Genomic DNA, 18,596 nt, shown 5'->3' on the forward strand with positions numbered 1-18,596 from the left:
GACTGCTCTGGGGGGGGGGGTTGTTGGCAAGGCCCACCTGCCACTCGATCTCCCCAGACAGTTGGGACAGGTCCTGGCTCTGCAGCAGGGACTCCTGGGAAGGCCCGACAGGTGCAGGGAGGGTCACCCATCCAGGGCATTGTTAGGGGGGACAGGTCGTCCAGTGGGGCACTGAAGTCCCCCCAGGCACTGAAAGAGCCTAAGGGGGGCCCACAGCCACCCCTCGGGCGGGACGCCCCTGTGAGACGAGTGCCAGCCGCACGAGGACTCAAGCCCTGTGAGGCCGGACTCCTGGGCAGCAGGCTCCTCCAGGGAGATGTCCGGAGGAGAGACCGGCTGGTTCGGAGGGGGCAAGCCACAGGAGGTTGACGTGGTGTCCCCGGGCCTCTCTGTCATGCAGGCTTTAGAGCAGCGCGGGCGGAATGTGGCCAGGGGCAACCTGACATTTCGTCCTCCTGGAGGGAGCGGGTGGAGGATCCTTGGGCTTCAGCAAGAAGTCGGCAGCTGTTGTCTTGGCCATGCGATGCGTCACGACCGGGGAATCCCGGGCCAGGACGCGAAGCGAGCGGCTGGATGGAATATAGGAGCGTCCCCTTTGAAACGGGGTGGTAGCAGCAGCTATCATGCTCATTTTTGTCACTAAATCTTAATTATTGTTTTATATTGGTTAACTACACCATCATTCTATTTATGAAATTTTTGTTTCTACATTACTAACATTATGTCACTTCTCTGCTTTTAAGCCACCAATCTTCCAGTAGTTTTTTGCTAGCTTCCAGTCAGTCAGTCAGTTCAGGCGTTCAGTCGTGTCCGACTCTTCGTGACCCTATGGACCATGTCACGCCACGCTTTCCGGTCTCTCACTAATGGTTAGAGAGCCTCTCCCAAACGCACACCCCTAAAAGAGCCGGGCGCCGGGCCGGGGGACGCTTGTACCCAATTTTACCGGTGGGTGTCCGGCGGCGGGTTTCGAACTGACCACCTCCCGCAGCCGAGACGGGCGCCCAAACCACTCCACCGCCGGTTTATTCACCCGGCCACTGGTATCTCCAAACCCCAGAGCTTCAGGAACAGTGACTGCGCCTACATCAACTTCCGGATGGATACCATTACATTCGAGTGTAATATGGTCAATTGTTTCACTGGAGTTGCCACATACAGCACATGCGTCATATTTGTTTTTCTAGCTGCGTGTTCTAAGGCACCCTGATCTAGGAGACACTATCTCCCAAGTACTGTTCAAAGCTTGCTTAGAGGAAGTATTCAGAGACTTGGAATGGGGGCAGTGGGTAGATGGAGAATACCTGACTAAGCTGCGATTCGTTGATGACATTGCCTTGCTAAGTAATGGCGATTTCCACTGGTCGGTATGGAACACGATAAATAGGCAGGAGTACGGCCCACAACTTGCTTTCTCATTTTTTTTAACGCTGCAGACGTTTTTCGATAGACGCACTTCGACATATTCGCGCAAAAAACGGTGACATCCAGCGTCCTCTGCCGATGTCGCTGAAACGGTCAAAAACAGCCAAAAGAATCCAGCAGCATCCGGAAGTGACCGCGGCAGCGACTAGGGGTGCTGTCTTATCTTGTCAGCCTTCATTCTGTATGTCCTTTCTATTCCTGTGCCATCAGCGATGTCAACCTGAAATGCAAAATGATCAAAAGAGAATGACAATTATTAGATGTGTATATTGTCTACAAAATATATATGTTTCTTGAAAAGATTAATATGTGTAGGTATCAGAGCAATGGATATTGAAGCATTTTAAGTTATATCAACCAGCCTCCAGTGATTATAACAGTTTGGTTCCTTTGCTTATGTAATATTATTGGTGGCATTATGGTTAAATACTGCATAACACTGAGAATTATTTTAATTACCATGACATCACCAAGAATAAATTTTATTGTATTATACTGATATAACCTGTTTTCCTGTAGTGCAAAATTTTTATAAACAGTTTGCTATGTATTCTGCAATATTTCGGCTGCATGCTTAACTCTTGGCGTACTAGACCTAAGTAAGATAGCTACTGTGAATTGTACTACTAGGGAATTCACACTCCTAGAAATTAAGCCAGAGGTACAAATATATTTGCAAGGAAGAAAGCGTAGCACAAAAAAAAACACTGACAGAAAAGAAAACACGCACAGTGCTAACTTCCAGCAGTATTTATTTTGGAAGGGCAGTTTTTATACCATCGTATCGTAAGTGCACGATCAGAACATGCACTAGCAAAGCGTACCTCCTAGATACGAGAGCTCTTTCGGCAACAGCACAGCACGGGTCTACTTACACAATCACCTTTGAAAAGTGCAGTCTATTTCGCTTCAATTATTTAACATGTTTTCGGTTTTCGTGCACTTTTAAAAGCAAGCATTTTTTTTTTAGAAGGGGAAGAATGCTTTTGCAAATGCGGCAGTGGCCAACAGACCTTTCCCACACATGTTCTTAACGTCTGGCCCATGCTACCGCAGCTAATCATTTAGGCATCTGCCCGTTTGCCCCACACATTGCCACAGGAGAGAGATATTTCATGCATACACAGCATTTTCAACGTAGTTAACAAATTTTTCCCGATGCTTCTTTGTGCAGCCAACCGCCATCTTCTGCGAAATAACTCAACTTATTAGGAGCCGAAAAACCAATCTAGCACTAGATCGCTGCACCATGTTTTTTTTTATTATGTGACAGTCAATGATCTTATGGGACGATGGCAACTTTTTTTTTTTTTGCACGGAGTTCCCTGACTGGCTTTTTTTTTTTTTTGCACTGCAATTTTTTTTTCTTGCTTCATGAACTAACATAACAAGTCCAATCATCCACCCTTCTAAATATATTTGGTTCTGTGTCTGACTCTTTCGAGCAGGCCATGATTTCAACTCTCATGTAGCTGGTGTGTGGGTATGCTTCTCTGTTCTCATCAAAATGTGAACTTAACGGCCTCAGCTTTCTTATTTGTCTTCATAATACTTTGACACATATGTACATTTTTCATCAGTGCTGTGAGACAGAATCTTGAGCTAGACACTAACTTGCCGTAACAACTGCTGATTGTAGCAAAGCTGTCGTGCAGCACAGAAAGTTATGATGGTCCTAGGCATGCTGCTGGCTCTTTCGTTTTCTAAATGCCTGGCACCACAGTTCCATCTTTGTCAGTAGCATTCCCATTATGCTGACAGAACAAAAAGTTATGAAGGGAAAAGTAATAAACCTGAATTCACCTTGTACATTTTCCTGCCATTCTGGTGATTTTAGCTTCAGTTTTACTTGTTCTATTTTCATGAGAAAATTGTATTTAATTTCATGCTTGAATAAATGAAAACAGCATTTTGTCATTATTAAATCACAAAGTGATATAGGCTACAAGAGGTGTTTCTAACACGAGTTTTTATCCTCAGTTGCCTGTATTCTAGCTGCTTTGAGACAACCATTGACTCTTGCTAATGGCTATACCTTCGCTTAGACTTTTCCTCCTTATCTTTCTCAGATATTAAGCCCTGCACATCACATACACATTGCTAAAATTTAAATCCTTGTCCTGGAACAGAAAAATCGGGCCTACCTTGAAGTCGGGATATACAATAAGCCACTTTAAGTGCATGCTTGCAGTGCATCCTTTTTTCTTTGTTCCCTGTAACGTCATCCTTTTCTTTCCAAAGACATCTTGAGGCCAGTCAGGTGGGCAACTCGTCTGAAAGAATAATCACTCGTGATAATATTTGCTGCTTTCATCTGTCAAAATGGCACAATATGATGTCACAATATTATTGAAGGCATCTGCCAGCAATAAATTTTATTGTTAGTCAATACAAATGTCCACTTATACCATGTTACACTGATGTTCATCATCTGTAGATCTGCAGCTCTTCAAGACATATTTAGGTTTCTGCCTGTATATATATTTTCTAAGAAGTGTTAGTAGCAGTTGTTCAGAATTAATGCCAAACTGCGTCTGAGCAACTTTATAATTATCTTGCAATTTTATAATAGCATGCTGAGGGTGTGTTTAAATGCATTGTGAAAGACTGTATAACAGTGAGGACTAATATAGTTAAGACTTTTGTTTTACTTAAGGAGCCTATTCAAGCACAAAGCATTTCTGCTGGCTCCAAGCTATGTTAGTCAGTGAATTGTTAAAAATGGCACAGATGGAGGTTGTTATTGGCAAAAATGTTTACCAAGAGAGAGCAGGAAAACACAATGACCCTGGTGGACTCTAGCTAGAATCTGATGACGTCATCTGACAGGTGGTAATTGGCATGCAGAAGGTTTAGTTCGGCAACTGCTGATTGAGGTAACCACATCCACATCTGATGAAAGAGGCTTTCAAATACAAAATAAAATGTTGTGCAGAAGTTCCCATGGGAATGTGACATCTTACTCATATTTTAGGCAGTCATTCTTACTGGAAAAAGATTGTGCCCTTGTTTTGTGAGTAGCAGTTGTAACTGTTCTAGAAAAGTGCATAATTTATATATTATTTAAGGTGTAGTTTCCTTACCGTGCTGCTGCTCGGACATTTTCTCTTCTTGTTGCGATCAATGCCCAGCACGCAGTCCTTGCTCACTCGCCGGACAACGCAGAATGGCATGTTGAGAGAGATTGGCACTGCTCCTCGATTTGAGGAAAACATGAGCTGGGCTGTGTGAAAAGATAACACCATTAATTAGTATGAAAAAAAAAATACATTAACTTATTTTTTATACACAGAGCATCAATTAACAGCTGAAAATGCTACAGTTCAAGGCACTTTGACTTGGGTACTCTAAGTGGCACTATATGCGAAACAGATCTCTTTCTAAATATATATATATATTGCTTGAGAAGGAAATGGTTTGACAGATGAACTGATGGCACACAATAAATGGATGACTACTTTTTTCGTCACTCATACACACTTTGTGTAATAACTCAACATTCCTTTTTATTATTGTGCGGCATACAGCGACCAACTGGACACAATCGATAGGAAAAACTTCAGCCCCCTCCCCATTGATTCTATCTCAACTAGGGGGAGGATTGCACGTAGCATCTTAGGAGTGCCTGTTCTTTCCCAGGCTAGGCTTTTCAAGCGGCTCCTTTGAAGCCGTCGTCCGCCCTCGCAGTGGGTCGGTCACACGGACGGTGACCCGCAGCCGCTGGCCCATCTCCTGCGAGGTCCCTTCCCCACTACTGTTCTCCCGTTTCTGGCTATGGGAACCGCCCGAGGCGGCTTCTGCGGTTTCCTTTTGCACCACGCATCCCTGACCGTCCTGTGTCCTCTAACACGCCGACAGGGACGGTAAACAAAGGGAATCGTTGCACGCCCGATTTCTACAGCTTTGGTTCCGCCGGGTGCTTGTTGAAAACTGCCCGTTTGCGGCGACCTTTTGATGAATCAGCGTGGGAACGTTCCATACTCGAACACCATTCCATACGAGAGCAAGAGCTGACTAGGCTGCTGAAACTCGTGAAGCAGTGAAAGGTTTGTGCAGTGGCTACCGCATGCACATGTGCGCAATTTTGATACGACGTCGATCTTCTCGCTATGGAACGTGATCGTTGGGATATGTGTGGCGCATACATGCGTTTTGCAATTAAAAAGCAGGATCACGTCATAATGCACTAAGACAGTTACAGAATGAATGTTAAAAATAAAAATCATCGAGTGGGGAATAGTGAACGTGAATTACAGGCACAATACATTTTTGTTCTTGCGGCTGGAGCAGCGGTTAGATATGAAATTAGAAGCATCTGATTTAATTTTCATTTACCCGCATCCACCGATTTCGAGATAAACGACTATCCTTTTTTTTGTGTGTGTTACTTAACAGCGTTTCCTTTTTCTCGGTCAGCCAAAGTTTTGTTCCGAGAATGTCAAACGTGAGAAATTAACGTTCATCTAGGCGATACATTCTGCGCACACATCACTTAATTGTATATGCTGCCTGAACTTCCATCTCGATCATATTGTATCCCGATGGAGGAAATTAAGTTCATTCAAAATAACGGCTTGAGGGGCAAGTTGGTGCATCATCGTATTCAGATATGTGGCGCAAATAAACACAAACACAGGAGAAGATACACAGCACACGCGCATGCAGCACAGCATGCGCGTGTGCTGTGTATCTTCTCCTGTGTTTGTGTTTATTTGCGCCACATATCTGAATAAGTTCATTCAGTTTACTCTTCACACATTCTCATCTGGGGCTGTATACATATACGCTGCATCAGCTGATGCTTGAAAACTGATCTGGTAAAATACAATAGGATACCTAAAAAAGTTACTACTGATAAAAAAAAAAAAGAAAAACTCCGTGGATGTGCAAGCTATATATATAAATAATAATAATAATAATAATAATGGTTTATTTGCGCCAAATGAATACATGGCGCGGGAGACCCGCAGTAAAAGCTGTCACAAGCGACAGCTTGACAAAGCCGGAGGCCCCCCTATACACTTGACAGCATCATAGGCGCAATGAAACGGCATGTCTCATCCAAAAAGAAAATAGAAACAAAACATGAAAACATCTGCAATTACAATCACTCATAAAAACTACATAAAATTATACAGAAAATGTGTTAGAATGAAGCTAGAAAGCACTTACAAAAGCAATGGAACATTCATGTGCGATGGCAATGAGTTTAGCGAAAGTAACAGATAAATTAAGCACATTTTTGCTTCAAATAAAATTCAAATCAAAGTGAATACAGACAAGCGGTACAGTCAGGGTAAACAACAATGTGACAGAGTAAACAGGAATGGCAAGCGAAGTGTCCTAGTACATGTTGAAATACCGGCGGAGTGTTTTGAACGTCACCTTTTCAAGTTGGATATGTTTATGATTTAAATCATTTAGTAACCGGGGTAGTTTATTCTGTAGTGTTTGTAGGCCGTATGTTGTGCGAAACGTCCTTACTTTCCAGAGCTCCGTGTAACGTGTCTGGCGTGTAGTAGCGTTTTGTTGTAACCTGGCTAGACGATGTAGAAATGAACTGTTGCTGGCGTTTTCATTCTTAATTGCCTTGCAAAGGATATAATCAAATAGCTTGGTAACAGGAATTATGTTGTATTTTGTATTTGGGAAAGAGATGGTACGTATGTGAATAAAACGGCAGATTTTCTATTACTCTTACAAACCTTTTCTGCAACTTGTGAAGCTTCTGCAAATTTCCATAAGTTGTCGTAGACCAAACTAAGTGACAATAATTGAGTCGGGAGGAGAATAGGGTATTATAAATTAACAGTAAGATTTTTGGTGGTAGTAAATTGCGATTGCGGTATACTAGCCCAATTACCTGTGCCAGCTTAATAAGCATACTGTCCACGTGGACATCCCATGACATATTCTGCTGAAAGATAACACCTAATGTCTTAATACTGGAAGTTATTTCGAGAGGAGTGGCATTTAAGTAGATAGACTTTTGTATTGTTAGGTTTTTGTTTTTACTTCGAAAAAATACGGCTTTTGTTTTGTTTGCATTAATCGTCAGGCTGTTTTTACGCGTCCATTCGTCTAGTTTTATTAATGTTAAATTAGCAGCATCAACAAGGTCGTCACTAGTTTTACCGGTTAATAATATGCTGGTATCATCCGCGTACATGATAAATTTCACGGTTGCATCAATATTCACAATATCATTCACGTACATATTAAATAAAAATGGTCCTAATATACTGCCCTGTGGGACGCCTGCTGAAATAGATAATGGGTTAGAACTGTGGTTGTTTATGACGACTATTTGTCTACGAAATTCCAAGTAGGAGCATAAAAGAGATGCGGCTTTACCACGAAAGCCATAGTGTTGGAGTTTCTTAATTAAAAGTTGATGACTAATGGAGTCAAATGCTTTTGACAGGTCAATAAAAATTCCTAACACAAGTCTTCCTTCTTCAAACTGATTTAGTATGTGTTCTTTTTGTTGTAGCAGTGCGAGTTGTGTGCCTAAACCCTTACGGAAGCCATACTGGCAATCAGTCAGCAGGCAATGTTTCTGCTCAAATTCGGATAGTCGCTTTAAAATAACTTTTTCGAAGACTTTTGAAAAGACGGGAAGGATTGATAACGGTCGATAGTTTCCTAAGTCGTTTTTATCGCCTTTTTTAAAGAGCGCAGCGACTCGCGCTATCTGCATCGTTCGAGGAAACGTGCCTTCGCTTATACAGATATTAAAGATATATGTAAGACAAGGAGAGAGAAGGCCAGCAACATATTTGATGGGTTTTATTTGGATACCATCAATATCTTTAGCGGTACTATTATTTAGACTGTGAATTGTGCTAATTATCTCTCCCTCATTTACTGGATACAAAAATATAGAGCTAGAGTTGTATGGAATACCATCAAGATCAATGTCTGGTGCGTTGTTACTTCCAATTTTAACAAAGTGTTCGTTAAAAGCGTCGGCAAGTGCTTTTCCCTCTAACTCAAGACCATTTATTTTTAAGCTCTGTATCCTTTCCTCAGGATTATTGCAATTCAACAAAGAGTTCAGTTTTTTCCACATTGTGGCCGTACGTGGAACCAGTGAATTAAAAGAAAGTGTATAGTACTCTCGCCTGGCCTTTTTTATATCTTTGTCTAAACGATTCCTAATTTTTTTAAAAGCCTGAAATATTTCGGGGTCTCTTGTCTTTATAAATTCACTGTATAATGCATTCTTTCTCCGTATTCTGGCAGATAGCTCTGCACTAATCCATGGTTTACGTATTTTCTTTTTTTGTTTAATGCACTTAAAAGGAAAGCTAATGTCATAACTTTCTTTCAATAGGCTGAAAAAAGCCTCGTAAGCCAAATTTGCGTCTTTAAGATCGTATACAGTATCCCAACATGTCTGAGCTATCTTCTCACGAAAAATAGAAAGAGTCTGATCTGTTATTAGTTGAATGAAATGGTTTGTCTTTGTTTCCTTGTTTCGTACGTGACCCTTGAAACATAAATATATCGGCAAGTGATCACTGAGATCCGATGCGAAGACGCCAGCATTAATGACTTCAGAACTTAAATTCGTAATAAATACGTCAATTAAAGATGACGAATTCTCGGTCACTCTGGTAGGAAGACTGATAGTATTCCAACACGCATTCATCTCCAAGAGAGTATCTAACCCAAGTTTTGGTGAATCATTCTTCATCATGTTAATGTTAATGTCTCCGCCATAAATTAAATTGAAATTGTTTTCATTTATAAAGACGAGAAAAGTTTCTAAGAACTCCAAAAATGATGCAACGGAACCATTCGGCGGGCGATAGCAAACAGCGAAAACAGTATTGTTTTGTATCACTGATAAAAATTCATAGTCATGAGTTATTACTGAAAACTGGTTCAATATTTCACATGCAGACGGCTTTTTAACCAAGGTGCATATTCCGCCACCACGACCTGTTGATCGATTCAGGTAGAAAGTATTGTACAATGGAAGCCGAAAGATGTTCACATCGTCAACACACCAAGTCTCTGTCAGCATAATGACGTCAAAGGATTGCTTTGTTTGCTCAAAAAAGAGTTGTAAGTCATGTTCCTTGCGAGTAAAAGAACGTATGTTTAAGTGAAAACATTTGAAAGCCTTCGAAAACGCTGTACCTAAGTGATGGTTGAAAGTGTGTGGCAATACATACGAGTGAGTAGGTGCCATAGTGTTCTTAGTGTTCAGCTGATCTGTTGTTTAAGTTTGTCGCGGTCACTAGAGCAGGAAATGACCACCGCGTTTTGCCCATCAGCTTTCCGGACCAAGACCTTGTTGTTGTTGTGCCATACGTATTTGTAGTTATTTGTCTTCGCCCAGAGCTTTGTTTCGGTAAGCAGAGTACGTGTCCTTTTTGTCAGGTTTTCTAACACAAAAATGCTGTCATTTCCTTGGCACAGTGTTTTCCTGTTTTGCCACCATTTGTCTCTTGCTGATTGTTTGGCGAAACGACAGATAATGCCAGGTATCTTATCTTGCTTTGAGGGCAGGCGATGAATGGACACTATGTCACTTTCCTGAAGCTGTGGCAGGTTGTTTAGAGTTGCCAGCTTATTTATCTCATCAATCAGGTTTTCATCCTTCATTGCTTTAATTCCATGGAATTCAAGGTTGAGCTTTCGGCTTCTCCATTCCAAACAGTCCATTTCGTTTTTCAGCTGCGTTATTTCATCGTCTTGCTTCTCAATCTTATCTACCCTGTGTTTCAGTTCCTTGACTTCACGTTCGTTCTTTTCTATCCGAGTTAGAAGCTCATCGTACTGGTCACTCATGTACTGAACTGTGTCTTCGACGCTGTCAACTGTTTCTTTTAGCGGTAAAAGGTACTCCAGCTTTTCATTGATTGATTTCAGCAGTGCACGAACATCTTGGTCATCCGTATCAATGCTGGATCTATCGAGTTGTGGAGCACGACCTTTCGAGCGCCTGCAATTTGAGCAACGCCACGCACTGCGATACTGCTCCCCTTTTGACTTGATAGTAGCATCCGAAATTCCTGCACATTTTCCCGTGTGATAGACAGATTTACAGTCACTACAGTCGATTTTGGAATCAAGTTCCTCGAGTTGCATATCACATGACCCACACTGTTCATCAAGGGGCATAGCGACACTTCTGGCAGCAGCAGCAGCAGCAGCAGTAAAAGAAGACAGCGGGAAGATATATTAACAGAGCAGCAACTAACCTGCAATTGCAGAGAAAAACTTCTTAAGATGGTGCCTTTCCCGTGCCGCTGCCGCTGCCAGTGTGACAGCCGCAGGTCTCTGGGCTTTCTTTATAGTCTCGTCCGATGGGTGGGCGTGTCCGCTGGCCGGTAGCGATGCAGTCCTGGATGACGTTATCTTCCGCAGCAACCAGCACACGTGCACGCAGACGGTTGTAGTCGATGTCAAAACTTCATATCTGCAATTGCAGAGAAAAACTTCTTAAGATGGTGCCTTTCCCGTGCCGCTGCCGCTGCCAGTGTGACAGCCGCAGGTCTCTGGGCTTTCTTTATAGTCTCGTTCGATGGGTGGGCGTGTCCGCTGGCCGGTAGCGATGCAGTCCTGGATGACGTTATCTTCCGCAGCAACCAGCACACGTGCACGCAGACGGTTGTAGTCGATGTCAAAACTTCATATCTGCAATTGCAGAGAAAAACTTCTTAAGATGGTGCCTTTCCCGTGCCGCTGCCGCTGCCAGTGTCCAGTAAAGGGAGTGGGAACTTAGTGAAGCGTTAATCGCTTTTATTCCCACCTCCTCCATTAACCTATGGTGATGGAAAAATAAACATTATTATTATTATACTTAATGGGGATAATGCGCTCTTCTCTAGACGTGAGACGTGTTGAAAAGCGAATATTCTGAATATCCGTCGACGCAATTTCATATATATCCCAATCTTTCCAATTTTCTACAATGCACTAAAGCGCGTAAATTTAGATACTTTTTTGAATGCTCATTATATATTGAAGGCCTCGCCTTCAAAAAAACGGGTCCGCGAGCCATGGTCTCGCCCGACGAGTGACAAATCCAGTCTCTTAAAAAACACCGGTTTATTCCGGATAAACAAAAAAGCAAAACAAAGAAACATGAGGCGCTACTGCGCTGAGAGCAGGCTGTTCATGTGCGCGACAATTGAACACCAACGGAAAGCGGGAAGAATGTCAGTGTCTTACCGCGGCGAAACCAAACACACTGCGGAGCGAATAAAACGAGCAATGGGGCCAAAGCGCTAACGGCGACACAAGAAAGATTGCTCCTCGCAGCAACTCACAGGAATACGCCTAGGCTGTTCCTGCAGGCACTGCTTCCATCGTCGTGTCGGTGATCGTCCGTGCACACCCTGCTGGCCCATGACGCTCGCCGGTTGCCCCGCACCGAACTTTCCGCCGGGGCATAAAAGCCAAGGGGAGAAAACCTGGGCCAGGGGGCGCTGCGCCGCTCTGTGCGTCAGCGCCCTCCATGGAGACCCCGTCAAAATCTACGCGCAGCCCGGCCGCGTCGTCTGCTAGCCGCCGCATAGAAAAGCATGTTGTCGTCTGCTCCGCGCTGCTCTCCAGCACGTGTTTGCGCGCGCGCGCTCGGTTGTTTCTCTCCTCCTCCGGCCGCATTGTGGCCACCGTCGCGCTCTAACAATGAGGGGGGAAGAAGGAAGAAAGAAAAGAACTAGAAGGAAAATAATGACGGCGCACTTTTTTCGCGAAGCTTGCGTGGAAACGGTAACCGGATGGTTGTGGGCCTTTCTTTTTTTTTCTTTTTTTTTTGGGGGGGGGGGGGATATCTCGTACCGTTCGTGTGTCGTACTTCTCTAACTGGCGGTGCTGAAGCAGCCATCGTGGAACCGGATCGGCCTCAAGAAACAGATATTCGTCATTAATGCGATCACTTTACGTCAATCATCCTATCCTCATACGCGATCCTGCTTCGGGAGCTCAAAACTGCGCGTTCGCTATAGGAGATAACTGATCTAGGAATTGCGCAGCGTAAGAGTGGAATTAAGAAGACAAAGATTTCCGTGGAGAGATGTCCCCGTCTCCATGGAAAGTCGTCAGACATTTCCTCGCTGTTCGTCTCGTGGAGAGGAAACTGCCGCAAAAATGGCATGCCTCGGCTTCTGGGGAATGACCCAGGTCGTTAAGAAACCCCTCATCGTTAACGGTAGCTAGGTCATGGATTTCGGATGGCAGCGCCGCAGCAGTGAACTTCCCCTGGCCGGTGTCGGCAGGAACCAAAGGGTAAGGCGGCATGCTTTGTGCCTTTGTAGGGAACGCATCCTAAACGCGCCGAAAACAGGCCCCACGGCGCCGGCAGCACTGCCTAAAACGTTTGTCCCCAAAGAGCTGAATAGGCACCTTTCAAGTGACCAGTTACAAAGGGAAAGGAAGGAGCACTCGAAGGCTGGACCCTTCATTCTGTGAACATGGACAGAGGCATCAAGAGGTGCCGGCTCAAGTCCTTCAAGATAGCTGTCGTTTGCCTCCCGCCTCCAAGGAGCGAATTCGCGTTCTTTTTTTTTATGTATGTCTGAGCCTGCCAACAAGCGCTCTTTGAAAACAATGTCTGGCGATCAATTAATCATAATTTCTTGCTTTCAAAAGCACCGATAAAAAACATGCCTCCAGCCAGCCTCTATGTCAGCCGGGGCACAGAAAAAAGCAAAATTAAGAAATCCCACTGGCAAAGAGCGCCGGCTTTGCGCGCGAGAACGCGCCACCAACCCCCCTCGTCCTCACTCTCCTTCTCCCGCTCCGCGTGCACGCGCGGCTGAACGTAGCACGCGCTCCCGAGAGAGCGGGCTGCGCAGACTCCGCAGACAGCCACGCGCAGCGCGGGCGCGGATGCGCGTAGGTTTTGTAGTTCCTCTCCGCTCCGCTGGAAACCGAGCGCTGGCGTCGCGGAGCAAACTCCAGCTTTGGTTCCCTACTCGCGCTGCCCGTGCTAACAATACAAATAGAAAGAGGCGCGCGCGGTTTAAAACACCTAAAGGGGCTGCGGAGCCCCACAATATAGAAACCATTTATCAAGACGCGCGAACATAGCGCACCCGCCGGTGCGCCTCATTGCCAATACTACACAAACAGGGAGCTGAAAAAACATCATCTTAAATTCTCGATCCTGAATGAAACGGGCAAACTCACAGGCTCCGGACTTGAATGTCTTCGATGATTCCGTGCAAACTGGACGCGAGCAGATGCAAGTTTCTTCTCGAACTCTTCGAGATCCTCATCGGATTCAAGAAAGCCGGTATCGTCATTTTTCTTCAACTCCTTCAAATGCTCTTTCATTACGGTCTCCTGTGGGTAATCGCTGTCCATCATTTTGGGACTGCTTGCCTACGAGAACAAATAGCAGACGACACAGAGGCGCGCTCGCGCACGGAAAATGCAGCATAAAGTATCAAGGGGCTTTAATGCAGCATAAAACCCCTTGATACTTTGAAAGTTACGCCAACGATTGAACTTTGCCGCCGCCGCGCTACCTCCTCGCCTCCTCCTCGCCCCTTCGCTGAAGGCCGGCTCTCCGCCCGATTTCCTGAGCGACGATTGGTCTCCCTGCCGTTGCCATTGGAAACCGACGCGCGTCCGGCGTTTTCCTTGTGTTTTCTTTTTCCTTCGCGCCATTTTTCCCTTAGTCTCGGCGAGCGAATATTGCGCGCTGTGCTTTTATTGCAGCGTGCAAGCTCTATGTCGTGCTGTTGCGCGTACAACTGCAGCAAGCGGCCTGAAGATGGTTATGCGGTATTCATGATATCTCAAGGCAAGCGTGACGGCTTGCGCACGAGTCAATGGATTCACAAGATTAGTCGAAAGACGTTTATTCCTAGATACAACAGAGTTGTTTGCGACGTCGGGTGCCTTTCTCCCCGTAATAACGCGTCACCTGACGCTGCGTTTTCTATTCCTGCTTGCTCCTCAATATTTTTGCGGCGGCAGCATGTTCATTGTATAAAAATAAGGTTGTCCTCTGCAGCATGCTGAATATTCTGCGAGGCTCCAAGGCTCCATCATTTAACACGCTTCGACTTCTGTACAGTCAGAAACAGGTCGCTATAATTTGCTTTTTGCTGTCAGAAATAACTGGAAAATTACAGTCTCTCGATTGCATTTGTCGCGATTATGCTAGGATCCCTGGCCTCCTTCACTAAAAATCAAAATTCGGGCTTGTAGAGGAGCTAGCCTTTCCAGCTTGTACTTGTAGTGTGCGTCGGTTACTCGGGAGCAATTAATGCTGGCCCTGAAAAACTCTTTGGCAAGTAAACCAGAGGTATTGCGGGTAATCTGCACTAGTTAGGTCGTACGGCATATTTTTTTTTTTCAATTCTTGAATGTGTTGCCACGCTTCGACGCACGCGTGGGTTAAAAAATATGCGTTCGTTTTATCAGGGATACGGCCAATGTGCAGGAGGTGTTCATACGATCACACACGCATCACTTTGACCATGACTACTAGGCGTTGGCAGGTTATCTTCGCTTTGAAAGCTGGAGCTCTAAAACCGCGATTCCGCGTATTCATTTATTGCGAGAAAAGTTATCCCATCGATGTCAAATCAGCCGGAATCATTGTATCAATTTTCTGTATTTACGAAACTTAAACAATCAATAATTATATAGTTATGATGTAAAAATAAAGGAACATTTTGCGAGCAACAATTCTTAACACTGTAACATATTACTCATTTCAATTGTATGCAAGAATTTTTTTTTTTCACCTAGCCTGAGTGATTAAATCATCGCTCTATGTTCTAGCTACATTTCACTGAAGACCAGTTTGAGCCGCCAATATTACACGAACTCGAAAAAAAAAAAACAGGCCAAACGCAGTTCCATCAATTTTCTCTCACCGACCTGTCCTGAAGTAAAGGAAGCCTCCTCGACAGAGACATGAACCTCGCTCTGATAGTAGTCAGTTATTTCTGTGGCTTGCTCTTTTCCAACCTCCATTTATGAGAAAACAAGAACGTATAAGAATTAAAAGTCAATGTATAGTTGTCTCGTCAGATATTATGAGATAATATCTGACAACGTAAGTCAATGCAAATTGAAGTATATCAATGGGTAATGGGGCGGCATCAGATAATAATAGTAAATTATAGTAATAGGCCCGGATAGTGAGGTGATAGTGTTCGTTGCGGATAGTGACAGTTACGATAGGTCTCTGGCATTAGTAGATATAGTGATAGATATGATAGCGATAGGTAATGAATTGGCAGTCATATGCTTTTTCATTTCCGCACGTTGAAGACCTATGTGCACCTTGTAATTTTTTTTATTTGATTGTTGCATTCAATGAAATCAAGCTCTTTTACATGGCGCATGAGACCACAGCATGCTTGCCCCAGAACTTCAGTGTGTCGGCAATAGGGCCCACCACTTCTCCCAGTGTACCCTGCTGTCTTTTAACCACACGCGAAGTCAGTCAGGGGCCGCGTACTCATAAAATTATTTAATTCCTCCATCAGCATCATATCAAGACTGCTGCGGAAAACCTGTTCCTTCCTCGAAGCAGCAAGGAACAGCTCAAAATTTGGTTTTATACAAAATTAACTAATGAACGCAGATTATCGAGGATCGCTAACTAGCACAGTGCCATTACACTTGGCATAAACTTTCCAACGGTATACGGTTCGATGTTGCAGCTAAAATTTAGATTTTAATTCCAATTTACTAATTATCAATTAATTTGGCCCAGTAATTGATTGAAATACATGTACAATTAGCCAATAATCCAATCTCATGGTTGATCACGTGACATATACTATGCTTAGAGAGATAGCTTGACAGTAGCGAAATAGACTAAGTCCTGCTTTAACCTTCTCTAATCTTGAAGTTCAAAGCACCAGCCTGGATCGTTTTCCGAAGTTTTACCGCGGTGACAGATTTCACGCTCTAAAAAAAAAAAAACACAAAGTCAGAGGCAGTACTAGATTAAGTGCACAAAGTAAAACCTTATCATGAGACTTAAAAAGTGTCTGTAGCACAGAACTCGCCTGAAAGCTTTGTTTATCAGTATTCCCCATTAAAACAGTTCTAAGAAGAAACCAATCAATTCATGAACTTTACTTTCGGCATTCTCAATGCTTTTCTCGCAATTTTTCAAAAATTTTGTGCACTCCTGGAGCGCAAACCTGGCCCAAAAGCTCGCGCTTCACTCACTGCTGCGGCCGGCCGGCGGGCGTCAAGGGGAAAAAGCGTGTCGTGCGCAGCGCTCGCCGCGCGAGGAGAATCGAGGAGGAAAGCGCGGCGCGGAGGAGAGTGTCGCTACTTTCAAATTATCAAGGGACTTTAATGCAGCAGCAACAGCAGCGCCTCCACCGGTTTTTGTTGTTTTTTATTTCTGACATGAGCCGATGAGGTGACGTCATGGCTCCGCCCATAAGATAGCGGAGTGTAAAGAATCTCTCCCCACCGATGCGGCCTAGTAGAGTCATAGAGAAAGAGATTGGTAAAGAGCGGACACTCCCATAAAGCCCAGCGGCCCATTTGACTGTAGTGCACCAAGCGGCCGGCGGCAACTACATCCGGTCTTGCTGAAGGGCGCGCGATTTGAATGCTAGCCATGCACTGTGCCCTTCCCTGCCCTTTTGGCGCATTATTTTGGTTTTAAATGGTCTGCTAGTGTTTCTATTTATTTTCAGCATGCATAACAACAGGAAAAATAGATTCCTAGTTCTCTAAACTGGCCATCAACGCAGCTGCGCCACAGCCTTTGCAAACCAGCCAGGACAGCAGCTTGAGCATGTTGGTTATTCATTCTTGATGGAACAGCGCAAAACATCGGGACAAGAGACAAGCGCTGACTTACAACTGGTTTTTATTTCGAAGAAACATTGCTTCTTATACCTTCATCACCCTCTCAAAAAACACATGCGTCGCAACCATATCGTTCAAGCATCCACAAGAAAGCATCAGACACATAATCGCAGATATTTATAATCACATTTTTAACATGTCAAATTCTTTCTTAGTCAAAGCAACGGACGGTGTGCTGACACAATCGTCGCGCAGACTCGCTATCGAAGCTGCCTCGATTATTTCCCGGACTAGCTGGTCTTTGTGATTAGCCAAAGCTTTGCATTTTTGGAAAACCGGTGCACAACTAGTTGAAGGGCAATCTCTACAATGGATTCCCAGGTTCCTGCAAGCTTGCTCGAAATTATTTTTGTGTTCTAGCAGCCTTTCATTCATGCACCTGCCAGTCTGCCCAATGTACTGTTTACCGCAAGTCACTGGCAACGAATAAACAAGGTCTTCGGTGCACTCCACAAAGGGGGTTCGATGCTTTATCGTGCATCCCTGCTTCTTTTTGGTCGGATCGGAGTTGACTCGTCTGCACAGACCTTTGAGTTTATTAGGAGCAGTCATCACTACATTCACGGCAGCTTTTCGACCTATGCCTTTCAGGCGATGGGAAATATTGTGAAGATACGGAATTGCTACTACCGGCCTCCTTTCTTTCTGTTTCTGTGCATCATCTTGCTGCTCGGGCCTAGCCTGCATCAGGTGCTTTTTCACCTGCTTGGCAACAGATACCAGCAAGTGCGAGGGGTAACCCGAGTTGCCAAGCCGTTCCGCCTGGCGACGAAAGCTCACATTCATTTTGTGAACACAGGATTTCCTCAAGGCATTCGTGAAGCACAAGTTCACAATAGCCCTCTTGGTCAGCTTAGAGTGAGCTGATTGGAAGGGCATTGGCGCTTTCTCCGCTCTGGGCTCATAGGCCCAGCAGGCGTGCCCTCTAGTGAACTCAAGTCTGTGTTCACAAAATGAATGTGAGCTTTCGTCGCCAGGCGGAACGGCTTGGCAACTCGGGTTACCCCTCGCACTTGCTGGTATCTGTTGCCAAGCAGGTGAAAAAGCACCTGATGCAGGCTAGGCCCGAGCAGCAAGATGATGCACAGAAACAGAAAGAAAGGAGGCCGGTAGTAGCAATTCCGTATCTTCACAATATTTCCCATCGCCTGAAAGGCATAGGTCGAAAAGCTGGCGTGAATGTAGTGATGACTGCTCCTAATAAACTCAAAGGTCTGTGCAGACGAGTCAACTCCGATCCGACCAAAAAGAAGCAGGGATGCACGATAAAGCATCGAACCCCCTTTGTGGAGTGCACCGAAGTCCTTGTTTATTCGTTGCCAGTGACTTGCGGTAAACAGTACATTGGG

General features: G+C 44.5%; 2 protein-coding genes across 4 annotated transcripts; both read right to left on the bottom strand.

Moving 5' to 3' along the window:
- Window positions 1-3: 3 nt before the first annotated feature.
- On the bottom strand, window positions 4-13,714 carry LOC146210307 (uncharacterized). Of its 3 annotated transcripts, none has more exons than XM_084609184.1 (4): window positions 13,576-13,714; window positions 4,509-4,648; window positions 3,570-3,698; window positions 4-1,645 (listed from the first exon to the last, which is right to left on the bottom strand). In XM_084609184.1, exons 2-4 carry the CDS (start codon window positions 4,638-4,640, stop codon window positions 1,571-1,573), a joined length of 336 nt encoding a protein of 111 aa, XP_084465310.1. In that variant the 5' UTR covers window positions 4,641-4,648; window positions 13,576-13,714; the 3' UTR covers window positions 4-1,570. The 3 variants fall into 3 exon arrangements, with proteins under 3 accessions (XP_084465310.1, XP_084465304.1, XP_084465296.1); XM_084609178.1 differs by lacking the exon at window positions 13,576-13,714 and adding an exon at window positions 11,712-11,830; XM_084609170.1 differs by lacking the exon at window positions 13,576-13,714 and having other exon boundaries at window positions 4,509-4,718.
- Window positions 8,200-11,133, bottom strand: LOC146210308 (uncharacterized). Its single transcript, XM_084609129.1, has one exon. It carries the CDS (start codon window positions 10,558-10,560, stop codon window positions 9,640-9,642), a length of 921 nt encoding a protein of 306 aa, XP_084465255.1. The 5' UTR covers window positions 10,561-11,133; the 3' UTR covers window positions 8,200-9,639.
- Window positions 13,715-18,596: the final 4,882 nt, after the last annotated feature.

The sequence above is a fragment of the Amblyomma maculatum genome, chromosome 1 (assembly GCF_055883805.1).
Source record: "Amblyomma maculatum isolate TAMU_Amacu chromosome 1, ASM5588380v1, whole genome shotgun sequence".
Lineage (NCBI taxonomy): Eukaryota > Metazoa > Arthropoda > Arachnida > Ixodida > Ixodidae > Amblyomma > Amblyomma maculatum.